Genomic DNA, 14,629 nt, shown 5'->3' with positions numbered 1-14,629 from the left:
TGACAACTGACAGTTTTTGGAGTGCCAGATAGTGTTCTCAGATAGTGCTATCAATGTATTATTTCATTTAATCCTCACAATAACCCTATGAAATTAATGATCATCCCCATTTTATAGATGAAAAAACTGAGGCACAAAAGGCTTGGTAACTTTTCCAAAATGATGTAACTTGTAATGGTGTACCATATTCATAACCAGGTACTCTGACCCCCAAGTTTATGTTCTCGTAAACTACGTTTGACTATTTTTATTACTTGAAAGCCTATACCAAATAAAATATTCTGTATTAAGACTTTAAAAAATAATTTGCAATTTTCGCAAGAGTTTTTCAAAACCAGATTCCTTTCCCTGCTGTTAATTAAGAGTTTTTCAAAATCAGATTCCTTTCCCTGCCATTAATTAACCAACCAACCAACCAACCAAGCCACCAACCAAGTTTAGGTGATTTAACCCGTGGGCATTCATTAGTCATCTATAAAATATGGGAGTTGTACTGAAATTTCTGCGACCACATTCAAATTCTAACATCCTCTGAACAGCATGCTCAGCATCATCAGTGTTGCTTTCTCCCACTCCTAAATGCTGCCACATACTTTTCTACACTTCTTCTAAATAATGATATTCAATGACACAGTTAACTGGTTGTCAAATGGTTTGGATCTTGTAAATTCTTGTTATTTAATATTATCTTTTAATTCTGCTATTTCTCTAATGCAGGCTCTCATTATTTTTACATATAATTGTTTCCTAACTTTGCTCTCTGCCTAGTTTCTCTACACTCCAATTTATTCTTCATTCTGCCTCCAACTTAGTTCTAATATCACTCATTTGTTCAAAAACTTTCAGAAGTTTCCCAAATAACTGACTGTTAACTCCTCAAACTGACAGAAAATCTTCCACATTTCCACACAACCTTTCCAGTTCTTTCTCATTATGCCTTTATGCACACACACACACACACACACACACACACGTGCACATACACATTGCATGCATATATGCAGTAGTCCCCCCTTATCCATGGTTTTGCTTTCTATAGTTTCAGTTACTCTCGCTCAACTGCGGTCCGAAAATATTAAACAGAAAGTTCTAAAAGCAAATAATTCATAAGTTTTAAACTGCACACCATTCTGAGTAGTGTGATGCAATCTCCCACCATCCTGCTCCATCCCACCTGGATGTGAATCATCCCTTTGTCCAGAGTCTCCACACTGTATAAACTTCCCAACCACGACTGTTAGTCGCTTAGTGGCCATCTCGGTTATCAGATGGACTCTGGAGGCATCGCGGTGCTGTGTTTAAGTAACCCTTACTTTACTTAATAATGCCCCAAAAGCACAAGAGTAGTGATGCTGGCAATTTGGATATGCCAAGGAGAAGCTGCAAAGTATACATAAGTATAGGGAAAAAACACAGTATACACAGGGTTCGGGTACTAGTCTTCGTTTCAGGCATCCACTGTGGGTCTCGGGACATATACCCTGTGGATGGAGGGGACGACTGTATACACATTATCTTGTGTGTGTATAAAACTACACCATTAATCAATCGTTTTCTAACTATACTTCATATTTTCCCATCTTTGTAAGTTTCCTTATACCTTCAGTTTTACATAAAATGACTTCTAATCTCCCAACTACCTCCTATGCTAGTTAAGGTTACATCTTTACATAAACATAAAATCTCTCCTGCTGTTTTCCTTACTCCCACCAACTGAATGAATATATTTTCCCTCTCTCTGCTTTTAATCCCCATAGTACTTTGCATGTTTTTTATTGAATCAATACCACTCTACTTTAGAATCACATAAATGCTCACACAGTAAGCAACATGCCATATTCTCTTTGTATCTTATTTGCACCTTAACTATAAACCATGTGCGTTTATTAACCTGAATCTCAAATGTCTCATGATTACATTCCCTGTTTTTTTTTTTACTCCAAGTATCACAAATGAAAAGCTATGACAGAGTTCTATTTTTAACTCAAAGTGAACAGGTTTAATGGGTGATTGTCAATGATATTAAATAACTACAGAGCTTGTACAGGGCCTTTTAGTCTTTAGATTTTCATGTATGGGTCATAATATAATATAAATATTCCTTTATTTTATACAGTTTTGTTTTTTCTGTATTATATTTCATTGTTTCATCATATACAGAGGGTGCCAAAAAATGCATACATTTTAAGAAAGGAAAAAACAGTATTAAAATTGCAATACAATGAATGACGCTAGCATTCATTTGATTAACGCCATCTTTTGAGCAAACGTTATACTATACATTGCTACCGTAATTCAATTCAACTCAGAAAAGTAATCCATAGATAATATCTCTTAATATGTGTACATTCTTTTGGCACCCCCCCGTATTTCAATTAAGTTATTAATAGATTCTTAATATTTTATATGGTTAATTTATTCCTACTATTCCACAGAATCCATTCTTACTACATTAAATAGTTGTAAATTTTCATTTTATATCCTTGGAAAATATTATGTATACCCATTTTTAATTTCTCTCAAGTAGCCAATTGTCCATATACTCTTGATGAGGTATTTGTGTAGTAATAAGCTACTTATACCAGCATTCAAAACAATCTGATCATTTCACAACAGGTTTATTGTTTAAAATAAGTCAACATGTGAGCTTAGATTACCTGCTATTGTGTTGAGAAACATCAAGTACTCAAAATTTGAAATCTCTCTGTGTTGCCATCGCTGGGTCATATTAGAAGCTTTAAAAAGTTGACGAGGACTAGCTAATGATATACGCCTGCAATAAAAAGAAATTGATGTAGAATCAATTTAAATGTAAGATTAATTATATCACAATAAATCATGAATATCTGTGCTTATTCAAAATGATATCTGTGGAGTCTGAAGTTATATTCGTGTTATACTAATGAATACTAGAGATGTTTCGATCTACAATTAATTTTAAAAAATGATGTGGACTAGCCACAGGTCTATTGTACATGTTCTGTTCATTAAGGTAAGCTGTCGTTACAATGCCATTATAATATTTAGGTGCCATAAGGTTGATTGATAATAGCATGATTAATAATTCACTGCTTTACTGATATAGTAACTGAGAAATACATCTAAAACTGTATTCACATCTTTCTCAATTTTAATAGTCATCACTTAAAGAGAACACACTTGTAAATTATATATTTAAATATTACGTTTGCATACACTATGTAACAAGGGAAAAAGAATTGTAAAATCTTTTTTCTTTTAAGCTCAGTTTATTTTTATTAACCTCAGTTTATGTATTAGAATTATTAAATAGAAAATACAGTGGAATTATGCATAACATATATTGCCCTTTGTTTTTAAATATAATGATTAGTGAAAAAAATGAAAGTCAAACTTGCTTCATAATTAACACAATTTACTCTAAGTTCACAATTTATTCACATTTTTTACCTAAATTTCATTTTCACAATTGTCTGTAGCATTTTCTCCGGGAAGATTTTATATCTCAATTCATGCAATCTTATTTTTTTAGAAAATTGTTACTTGCCAACACCTTTATAATTTATTCTTTTCAAAGAAAATCAATGATTGTAAACTCTTTAGTTGTCTATTCGGGGGGTAGGTTAAAGATAAGAGACACTATTAATTTTTTTATACAGCTCAATGGGAGACCTATTTTTATGTGTTTTCCTAATACAAGGTAAATAACAAAGGCTATCACTGGTCAGTTGTTCAGTAGCAGTAGGAACGCAGCAGCAAGATCAAGTATTCCATTCAGAGCCTAGAAACTCAGGTAACTATACTCTCCAGTTCTTCCTTCCACTAAGAACAAGGTAACTATTTTTTTAAAAGCTTTATTTGCAAAAGCATAATTTATATACCACAACATTTACTCATTAAGTGTACTATTGATGTTTCTTTGTAAGGAAATTTCTAGAGTTGTACAATTACCACTTGAGAACATTTTTATTACCACAAAACCTTGCCTTATGCCTGTTTATAGTTAATCACCATTCCTATCTCAGCTCTAGGCAGCTATCAATAGAGCTTTACAGAGCTTTTAAGTTTATAGAGCTTTGTCTCTATAAACTTACCTTTTTATGACATTTTGAATAAATGGAATTAGACATCATGTACGAGTAGTCTAATCTTTTGCATCAGGCTCTTTCACTAACCGTAATGTTTTTGAGGTGCATCAATGTGTAAACATGTATTAGTAGTTCATTTATTTTGACTGCCGAATAGTGCACCATTGTATGAATACAGAATATACCATTGTAAGTGCTGAAGATCTATTTAAGCCACTGATTTATTGAATTAAGACTTTTAGGTTTAACTGTAGGAAACCATTACAAAGAGTTCCCAAGTATGATAACACATTTTAGGTGATGAATAAGAGTTTTTTATAATAGAGCTAATGAGTAGGAAAATAAGACTTTTTATTAAGATAAGGAAATCTATGCATTTCTGAGCTGCTTCCTTCTGAACAATAAAATAACCTTACCAAAACCAGGATTTGCATTGTAACATAACTAGCTACTGCTTATAATCCAGAAGGGCACATAAAAGTTGTGATCTTTGGTAGTTTTAAAATATGTCTACAAATTCTTTGATACTTGCTGAACTTGAATTCCCGCCCAGCAAGCCTGGGCTGTATTTAACAACTCACTTGTAACAAATATCAGCAGCAGAAATGATGGCACGTGACTATCAAGGGTAGATCACAAAAAGACATTGTGGCTTCTGCCTCATTCTCTCTTGGAGCACTTGCTCTGGGGGAAGGTCAGCTCCCAGGTCATGTAGACCCTCAAGCAGCGCATGGAGCAGCAGGCTTGGTGAGGAACCAAGGATTACTGCCAAGGGGCCTGTGCGTGCTTCTCGGAAAGTTCTCCAACCTCAGGATGACTGCAGCTTCTACAGCTCTGACTGTTGTTTGTTCACTCTACTTCAATTGCATTTGTAATAAGACATTACCTAACAAAACTGAAATAACACTAATCAAAAACAACTCAAATCAAAACAAAATTAGGAATGCTAAAAGTAAACTTGAAGTTTCTACAGCTAATATGTTTCAAGATTTCAAAAGAATAATTCCAGTGTTCATTCTCTTCCCAGTCCTTAAATTAGTTAAAAAACTGTATTGATGATGAATCAATACCCACAATAATTAATGATGGTGCTATTTAAATATAGCCAACTGACGAGTACACAGTAAAGAGACGCTATCCCCACTGTCCCAGTTCTCCATACCATGAAAGATGCTTTGACATTTTAATATTTCTCTCAGGTAGTTACTTGAAAAATATAAATACTACTTATTAAGACTATACATATACATATACACACAAAATTAATATTTGCACTCTGATTTACCAGAGGTCAAAGATAAAAGTTTTAATTAATTATAGTTACAAAATCCTTAATATATGGATTTCATATTTATATCAACAAAGAAAAAATACAACCAACAATATAATGAAGTATTTAACAAAGTGATAAAAAATGTTACTCTGATTTTTCATACATGCTAAGTAACAGCACATGATAATGTGTAGGTAATAAACAATTTTGCAACTTATTGTAAATACAGAGTTTATTATTTCCATGATCTTTATTGACACAAAATTTAATGTAACATTTACCAACCTTAAGTGAAGACTTGAATAAGGTTTGAATATACATATTTCTGTAACCACCATCACAGTGAAGATATACTCCAAAAAGCCCCCTCGCCTCCCTTTGCAGCTAATGCCTTTATCCCAGAGTTCCTGGTCCTTGATAACCAATGATCTGCTATCTGTCACTCTACAGTATTGTTTTTTCAATAATTTCACATAAATAGAATCACAGCCCATGGCTATGATGAATAGAGCCCATGCGCCTAACTTCTTTGACTTAGCATAATGCTTGTGAAATTCACCCATATTGTTGCATGTATTGGCAGTCAATTCCTTTTTATTTCTGAGTAGTATTTCACTGTGTGGATGCACTACAATCTCTTGATATTATACAGTCTCTTACATATTATAGACATTAGGGACTATTATGAGTAACTGCTATTATATTTGCTTTCAAGTGAATGTGCATATTTTCATTATTTTTGGTAAACACCTAGGAGTGAAACTTATAGGACATAAATTAAGTGCATATTTAACTTTGTAAGAAAGCTGGCAAGTTGTGTTCCATAGTGATTATACTCGTTTATATTTCTACTAGCATGGTTCTAGAGTTCCTGATTCTGTGTGTATCCTTATTAATATTTCACATTCTTTATCCTTTTCTACTTTTAAAAATCAAGTTTGTTGAATAAATTACATAGCATAAAATCCATCCTGTTAAAAATATACAATGCAATGAGCTTTGCCAAACAAATACAGTTGTGTAATACCACAAGAATCAAGATATGAAATACTTCCATGACATCAAGTTTCCCTCATAACTTCCATTATAACTACTCCGCCCCTTCACACTCCAGCCCCTTGCAACCACTGATCTGATTTCTATCCAAATAGTTTTATGTTTTCCAAAATGTTTTATGAATGGAATCATACAGCATGTAGTCCTTTGTATTGGCTTCTTTCACCTGGTATAATGTTTTTCAAATTCATTCACGTTGTTCCATACATCAGTAGGTCATTCCTTTCTATTGCTGAGGAATATATTTTATTGTGTGGATGTACTACAATTTATCTATTCACTAGTTGATGATCATCTTGACTATTTCCAATTTTTTGTGACTATGAATACAGCTGTTATATTTGTGAACAGGTCACTGAATGAATACGTATTTTCATTTCTCTAAGGTAAATGCCTTCAAATGAGACTTAAAAGGGTGGATGGTGAGTATATGGTTAGTTTTATTTGAAACTGTGAAACTTCTTCCAAAGCAGCCATGCCTCTTTACTTTCCCATTAGCAACATGTGAAATTCTAGTTACTCTGCATCATTATTAGCTCTTGGTATTGTCAGTTTTTAAAAAGTCATTCTAAAAGGTGTGCCATTTTCACACTATGGTTTTTAATTGGCATTTCTCAAATGACCAGCGATGTTCGGCATCTTCCAATGAGTTTAAATATTTGCTGTCTATTATTTGTTGAAGTATCTGTTCAAATCTTCGACCGATTTTTTTTTAACCAGGTTTGTTTATACGTTTATCACAAAGTTGTGCAAATATTTTAAGCCAGTCTGTACCATATCCTTACATTTTCTTAAGAGTGACTTTCAAAAGTAAATGTTTCTAATTGTGAAAGCCAGTTAATGAATAATTTTGAGTCTCATGAAATCTTTGCTTAATTCGAGGTTTTCTTTAGGACATTTTATTTTCTTTAGGACATTTTAATTTACCATTTATGATTAGGTTATGTTACTTTTTTTTTTTCTGTTACACTTTGAGTTTTACATTTTGTGAAGTAAGGGGTGAGGGGACTTTTTAAATTTTTTTTATTTTTTTGCATGTGAATATCCAATTATTGACCATCATTTGTTGAAAAAACTCTTTCCCCATGGATATATCTCGGTGAAAATCAAATTGACAATTTATGTATGGATTTATTTCTGGAAGTTATTATATTCTATCCATCTATATGTCTATTCACACAAATAGCAAATTATGCTAATTAATGTAATTTTATATTGTCTTGAAATCAGACAGTGGAAGTCCTCCAAACCTTGTTTTTCTTTTTCAAAATTGTTTGAGCTAGTATGGATATTTGTATTTCCACTTAAATTTTAGTATCAGCTTGTCAAATTCTCCAAAAAAGCCTGCTATGATTTTGGGTAGAGCTGATTTGAACCTATAGATCAGTTTCAGAGAAAACTGACATCTAAATAATACAGAGTCTTCCAATTCATGAACATGGTATAGTACAACTTTCCATTTTTAGGTTTCTTTAATATCCCTGAACTTGTTCAATTTTCAGTGAACAAGTCTTACAAATTTATCTATAGTTACTTAGTTTTTAAATAATATTTAGATGGTACATTTAATTCCAATTTCCAATTGTTCATTGCTAGTATACAGAAAAGAATTAAATTCTGTATATTAACTCTGTATGTTACAATATAGCTAAGCTCATTTATTTGCTCTAATATCTGTTTTATGTTTGTTTGTTTGTTTGTTTGTTTTTTGGTAGGTTCCCCAGGAATTTCCACATAAAAGCACGTATAAGTCATGTATATCTTCGAATAAAAACTGTTTTATTTCTTCCTTTGCAAACAAGATGGTCAGTAGTTTCTTTTCATGGTAATGCCGTTTTATGACTTTGGAATTCATGTAATGCTGGCTTCATAGAATGACTTTGGAAACTTATCCTTTTTTATTTTCTGTGTGAGTTTGCTTAGAAATAGTATTATTTCTTCATTAAATATATGATAGAATTTAGCAATGAAACCATTTGAGCTATGAATTTTCTCTGTTAGAAGATCTTTAACTACAAATTCAGTTTCCTCTGTGCATCTATTAAGGTTAATCATTCCTCGTTAGGGAGATTTGATAAATTGTGTCTTTGAAGGAATCTGTCCATTTCATCTAAGTTGTCTGGTTAAGTAGTATAAATTTGTTCATAATATATCCTTATTTCCCTTTTAATATGTGAAGGGTCTGTAGTGATGTCCTTTCTTTCATTCTTGATATTGGTGATTTGTATCTTTTTTTTGTAAGTCTTGTATAGATGTTTATTAATCTTTACAGAGAAAAAACTTCTCATTACATTGACATTTTTCTACTGGTTTGTTTACTTTTTCATTGATGTTCTGCCTTTATGCTTATTATTTTCTTGTTTTGGTTTACTTTGGTTTATATTTGCTCCTCTTTCTCTAGTTTCCTAAGACAGAAGTTCAGTTGACTCATAACAATACACTAATAATCATTTACTATGAAATACAAAACAGAAGGTCATGCATTTCAAAACAAGTAAGGACAGATATTAATACAGATGATTTTCCATATTTTTCTCATAGAAAACAGTACCTGGTTTGAGGCAATCCAAAACAAGTTCCAATACCAACACGAGGTAGGTAATTCACTACTTTCTTTACTGTTGCAGGGTCTGGGAAGTTGAACATTACAGCAACTGTGGAAAATAGTTTTAAAAGTTAGAACACAATATGATTTCTCTTCTGGAAAATTGACTTCTTGGTCCAATAAAACATTTACTCTTACTTCAGGTATTTATTAAATATAATTCTTATTATAGTGCATGTCAACTTTTCGTATTAATATATTGGAGGTAATATTCATTTTACTTATAAACTCCTATACCATAGATAGTTCCTTAACTAAATACTATTGGAATTATAGTAACTGTTGTTGCATTAATGTGACATGTAGCTCAGATTATCTAGCCACAAGTTGAACTTACAAAACTTTGTCAAGTTAATATATATCTTTGAATTTCTATTAAGAACACACAATGCAATATATAGATGATGTATTAGAGAAATGTACACTTGAAACCTATATAATTTTACTAACCAATGTCACCTCAATAAATTTAATTAAAAACTATTTTAAATTTTAAGCTTCTTTTAGTTAACAATCTAATACCAAAAGGATGACAAATACAGCTACAAAATTGTGTTATATTTATTCCCAATCATGAACAGTTTAAAATACATTCCCTTTATAATGATTCTATGTTTATACTTTATATGTTCATATAATCTAGAACAATGTGTGAATTGAAGGAAAATTTTTCCTCTATGGTTAATAATTAAATTTAAATGCTTTCTAATAATTTCCATTTTAGTAAGTACACATTCTGAGACTATCAAGAAACATGCCAATATATAAACATATTCAGCACATAAATGTTAATTTATTTATAGTCATCTATAAATTTTTATCCTTAAAATATGAAAATAACAGTCATAAAATCATGAGAGAATTTAATTAATTTGAGAAAACAAATTAATTTTATTTGAATTTTTAATTATATTGACTTCAATTATCACAACCAGATATAAGCTCTGAGTGTTCACCTAGCCTGAAAAAATATTTCTGGCCTAAAAAACTTATCAATTTGGTGTGGCTTTTAAATCCTGGCATTAGCAACATGTAATGTACATGTACAAAAAGTACATGATCATTCACTAAGTACCCTACACACCTTTTTAATAAGCCTTTCTTATGCATCCATTATTACATTGAATACAAGGAAAAGGAAAAAAAAATAGAAGAAAAACTACCACAGGCTATGGCAGATGACCAAGATCATGCAGAAAAGGCAATAGAAAAACACACTTAAAAAAGCGAGGATCGATAAGAAATATTAAAGAAGAAAAAAGAATGAGAATGAACAAGCAATAAATATTACAAGGTTTAAACCCCTTTGGGACAACAAGAATGCAGACTGAACTAAACTGTGAAACATTCACTTGATGATTTGCCTGGAAGAATAATGCTTACACTAGGAAAAAGAGGTATAGGTGGGGGAGGAGACCAAATAGAAAAGGACAAAACATCTTTACCTAAAGAAATCTGTATCCCCAAAAGACATGATTTCATAAAGGTAAAAATAAAAATAAAATAAAAATATATGCATGTACTTATGTATTATGTGCAGATTTTTGAAATGACAACTTGTATATTTGTATATTATGGAAAGAGAAAATAAGAAAACTTCATCCTATGTATGTATAAGGAGTATGTACAATAGGTCACTAAGTTTTATATAGTCTCCCTTTTATGCCTCCACTCACACCGAACGATTCTTTTTCTTCACATTCACCTTGTCTCTCCTTCTTGTCTTAATGAATTTCACCAAGTTCCATTTTAAACCCACAAATTGAATTTTAGTTCTTTCAAGAATGATGTAATACAAAGCAACCAGGACAGTTCAGTACCATTTTCTGATGGTCCCTTTATAAATGGCAATTGATTAGACAAAAGATTAAATAAATGTATGAATCATTTGATTATCCTTTTCTCCTCTCCAAATGCAGCCACCTTGCAGAAGGAGTTTAAGCAGCAGAAAAATAGAGAGGACATCAAAATTCCACAACTGATTAAATGGCTGGTTGTTCCCCATATTCATAAAGCCTTGACCTAATTTGTGATATGCCAGAAAAATAAAACTACTACAAATAATTATAAGAATCACCCAGACGAGGGGCAGAGGGGCAGGAAGATGCACGTGGATTAAAAAAGACGTCAGTAAGGCAGAGGGTAGACTACAGAACAATGTCTAAATGGAAACAATATGGTATATTCAGAAATGAAATCTTAAAGAGATTGAGGTTAGCTTTGTAACAATATACTTCTGCAACATATTACCTCTGTTTGCCATAAAGATCTCCAGGGCTGTATTTTGCAGAAGATAACGACGAGAAAAGATTGATCTTATCTCTGTGAACAGCCATTTTCCATGAAGCCCTTCTGTATATGCCAGGATCTAGAGAGGAAAGAAACAATCTTAAGTAAGTAACAATAGATTTCTTTTTGCCCCCTCCCCAATTAAAACAGAAAAGACACTATTAAGAAAAATAATTTCTCAGAACTGAATAAACAGTTATTTAAAAAAAAAAAAAAAAAAAAAAAAAAAAACTGGAAGGGGCCTAAAAAAATAAATTGCAACTTAAGGGAAAGGAAGCTTAAATAAAAAAGCAGAGTAAAATTATAAAACATCTATTTATAAATATATTTGGGAGCTTTTTACAGCCATGATATAATTTACTGTTTGTGAAGAAATGTCTTGGATTATTTAGTGACTGTTTTTTGAGTCATGTTGTAAGTAAAGTTTTAGATAAAACCTTAAAAAGGAAGGAACACCTCAAAAGAATGTCCTACATGCGTATAGATCACATATACAATTCAGTTTCATATACTATGATTTAAATGGACCCAGAAGTACTCTTTACATACTTTAAAAATATATTTAAGTTCATAACTTTAAAAAAAATCACACTTTTTAAGGTCACTGTTAGGGAACAGTCACTCATTCAGAAAGCATAAAGACTGACTGTATAAGAGGTTAAGTATCATTTTGTCAGCTAGGCTAAACACAAACCTGCAAATGAACTCAGTATAATCTCTCTATGGAGTAGGTGGTTGTCAAAGTAACTTGTTAGAATTCTTGTCATCCCATGTGACAGACGCAGTAGCTTACAATGCTTTGCCAACTAAAAGTAATCCTGTCTTTAGTCCTAAATCACTTTGTAGATTTGTTATTCAATTTTTGTTTTTTAAAAAGTTCATTTCAAAAGCTTAATTATGAAGGTGTTAAAGGAAAAACAGACATGGAATTTCTCCACACCAGCACTTCACATAATATTAATAAAGAAAACGAGATGTGTTTGCTATCAAAGCCTGATGAAAATCAATAAAAATCCTAATTAACTTAAACATTTTAGATCTCTCAAAAGTAACCACTATAAAAAAATACAAATAAAATGACATTTGATTATGATATTGCATTGTAGGGACAAAGATGGGATAAGCAAAGAGAGGAAAAGTAATGAATAGTAAGAATTTATCCTATAAAACTTTCTTTTCTTTACTCATTTCCATTTTCTAGATCTTAACTGCAAACAAACCTATATTCTGCAATGCAAAATGCAGTATCCTTTGGGAAAAGAAAAAGAGCAAAACTATTTAATTCACTATGTATGTATTTAGATTTTACTACAGAAATTATTCTATTTCTGGCACCAGAGAATCTAGAAAGAAAGATGGGTAAAATTCTAAAGCTCAGTGTTTTTGAAAAACAAAACAAAAATTCAAAGGACCAAACAACTAATCATACTTTCAGTTTTAAAATTGGTGATAGACAAATTCTACTAATTCTTTCATATAACGATACCTGTGTGAATATGATCAAAAGAAATGAATAGAATTTGACTCAAGGGGAAGGGAAAATAAAAGCAAAAATAAATGAATGGGACTATATCAAACAAAAAAGCTTCTACATAGCATAAGAAACCATCAACAAAACCAAGAGGCAACCTATTGAATGGGAAAAGATATTTGCAAGCAACACCTCTGGTAAGGGACTGATATCCAAAAAATACATCAGAACTCATACAACTCAAAAACAAAAATAACCAAACAATCCAATTTAATAAATGGGCAGAAGACCTGAAAAGACACTGCTCACAAGAAGACATACAAATGGCCAGTACACAACCCTCCTACACTGTTGGTGGGAATGTAAACTGGTGCAGTGGCTATGGAAAACAGTATGGAGGTTCCTCAAAAAATTAAGGATAGAATTACCATATGATCTGGCAATTCCTCTCATGGGTATCTAGCCAAAAAATCTGAAACATTTATCCATAAAGACATATGTGATACGATGTTCATTGCAGCTTTGTTTACAATAGCCAACACATAGAAACAACCAAAGTATCCTTCGATAGATGATTGGATAAAGATGTGGATTATACACAATGGAATATTACTCTGTTATAAGAAAAGATGAAATGCTGCCATTTGTGACAACATGGATGGATCTTCAGATCACCATGCTAAGCAAAATAAGTCAGACAGAAAAAGTCGAGAACCATATGACTTCACTCATATGTAGGACATAAAACTGAAAGCAACAAACAAAGAAAACAAACAACAACTCACAAAGACAATATCTAGTGGTTGCCAGAGGGTAAGGGGGCAGGGGGTTGGTAGATGAGGGTAAAAAAGCATCAAATATATTGTGATGGAAGGAGAACTGACTCTGGGTGGTGAACACATAATGTGACATATAGATGATGTATTACAGAATTGTACACTTGAAACCTATATAATTTTGCTAAACCATGTCATCCAATAAATTTAGCAATAAAAAAAATGAACAGGAAAAGAGAGAACAAAAATATGGGTATTCATCACAAGATTTTTTAGAAGCAAGATTTTTTCCAAAGCATAGGTTGCATGTACCCCTTTCTCTCACCATGACCAGTAGGTCCAAGACTTCAGAGACTACAGTGGCTCCTACTTGGTCTCCCTCCGATTCTTACCTCTAGAGTCTACGATGACCAGAGGAGCCAAAGAAAAAACAATATTAACTATAAGTCAGATCACATTACTCGTGTATTTAATACCATCCAGTGGCTTCATTACATGTACCGTGTTTCGCCGAAAATAAGACCTAGCCGGACAATCAGTTCTAATGCGTCTTTTAGAGCAAAAATTAATATAAGACCCGGTCTTATTTTACTGTAATATAAGACATAATGGAGATAATGTCATTTTCTGTGGTTTTTAATATGTTTGACATTTGGTAATAAGCAAAATTTAAAGAAGAGCATGTGATTAGCTGTATTTTAAGTATGTTTTTCAATAACTATACTACTTAAGGAATGATATATAAATTGAATTTTTTAAATAAATTATTTCAATACGTTAGCCTTTACAACAATATTTTAGTGTACTTGTTTCTGTTGGTAATTGTAATAGCCTAGAATATAATTAAATCTTTCGTTGCTTGACCACGATCTTGCAATTGTTGACATCACCATTATGAGCAACAGGTCATATTATATAGCTCTATAGTTAGAAAAGGTGGAATTTTCAGACCGGTGTGTGGTATTTTTAAAATATCACAGAACTTAAAGGATCCTTTGTTGTTTGTTGTCTTTTGATTTTTCCTCTTTCACCTGTAACTCAAGTGCCGGAAAACAAAATAGTTGATTTCAATTTCTGATGTCCTGAGTTCTA

At 32.0% G+C, this 14,629-nt stretch overlaps 1 protein-coding gene across 2 annotated transcripts in view; it reads right to left on the bottom strand.

Annotated features, from left to right (window-relative positions):
* Positions 1-14,629, bottom strand: part of LRBA (LPS responsive beige-like anchor protein) — a 561,748-nt gene that overhangs the window by 167,472 nt on the left and 379,647 nt on the right. For both annotated transcript variants that reach the window (XM_019722880.3, XM_019722903.3), the window contains exons 41-43: positions 11,252-11,369; positions 8,948-9,050; positions 2,658-2,773 (exon numbers count right to left, since the gene is read on the bottom strand). In XM_019722880.3, the coding sequence (XP_019578439.3) occupies positions 2,658-2,773; positions 8,948-9,050; positions 11,252-11,369 (337 nt within the window). The remainder of the gene's footprint in view (positions 1-2,657; positions 2,774-8,947; positions 9,051-11,251; positions 11,370-14,629) is intronic.

The sequence above is a fragment of the Rhinolophus sinicus genome, chromosome 15 (assembly GCF_057876585.1).
Source record: "Rhinolophus sinicus isolate RSI-liver-muscle chromosome 15, RSI-T2T, whole genome shotgun sequence".
NCBI lineage: Eukaryota > Metazoa > Chordata > Mammalia > Chiroptera > Rhinolophidae > Rhinolophus > Rhinolophus sinicus.
Note: the sequence above shows the minus strand (reverse complement) of the source record. Positions and strands in the feature narration are given on the sequence as shown.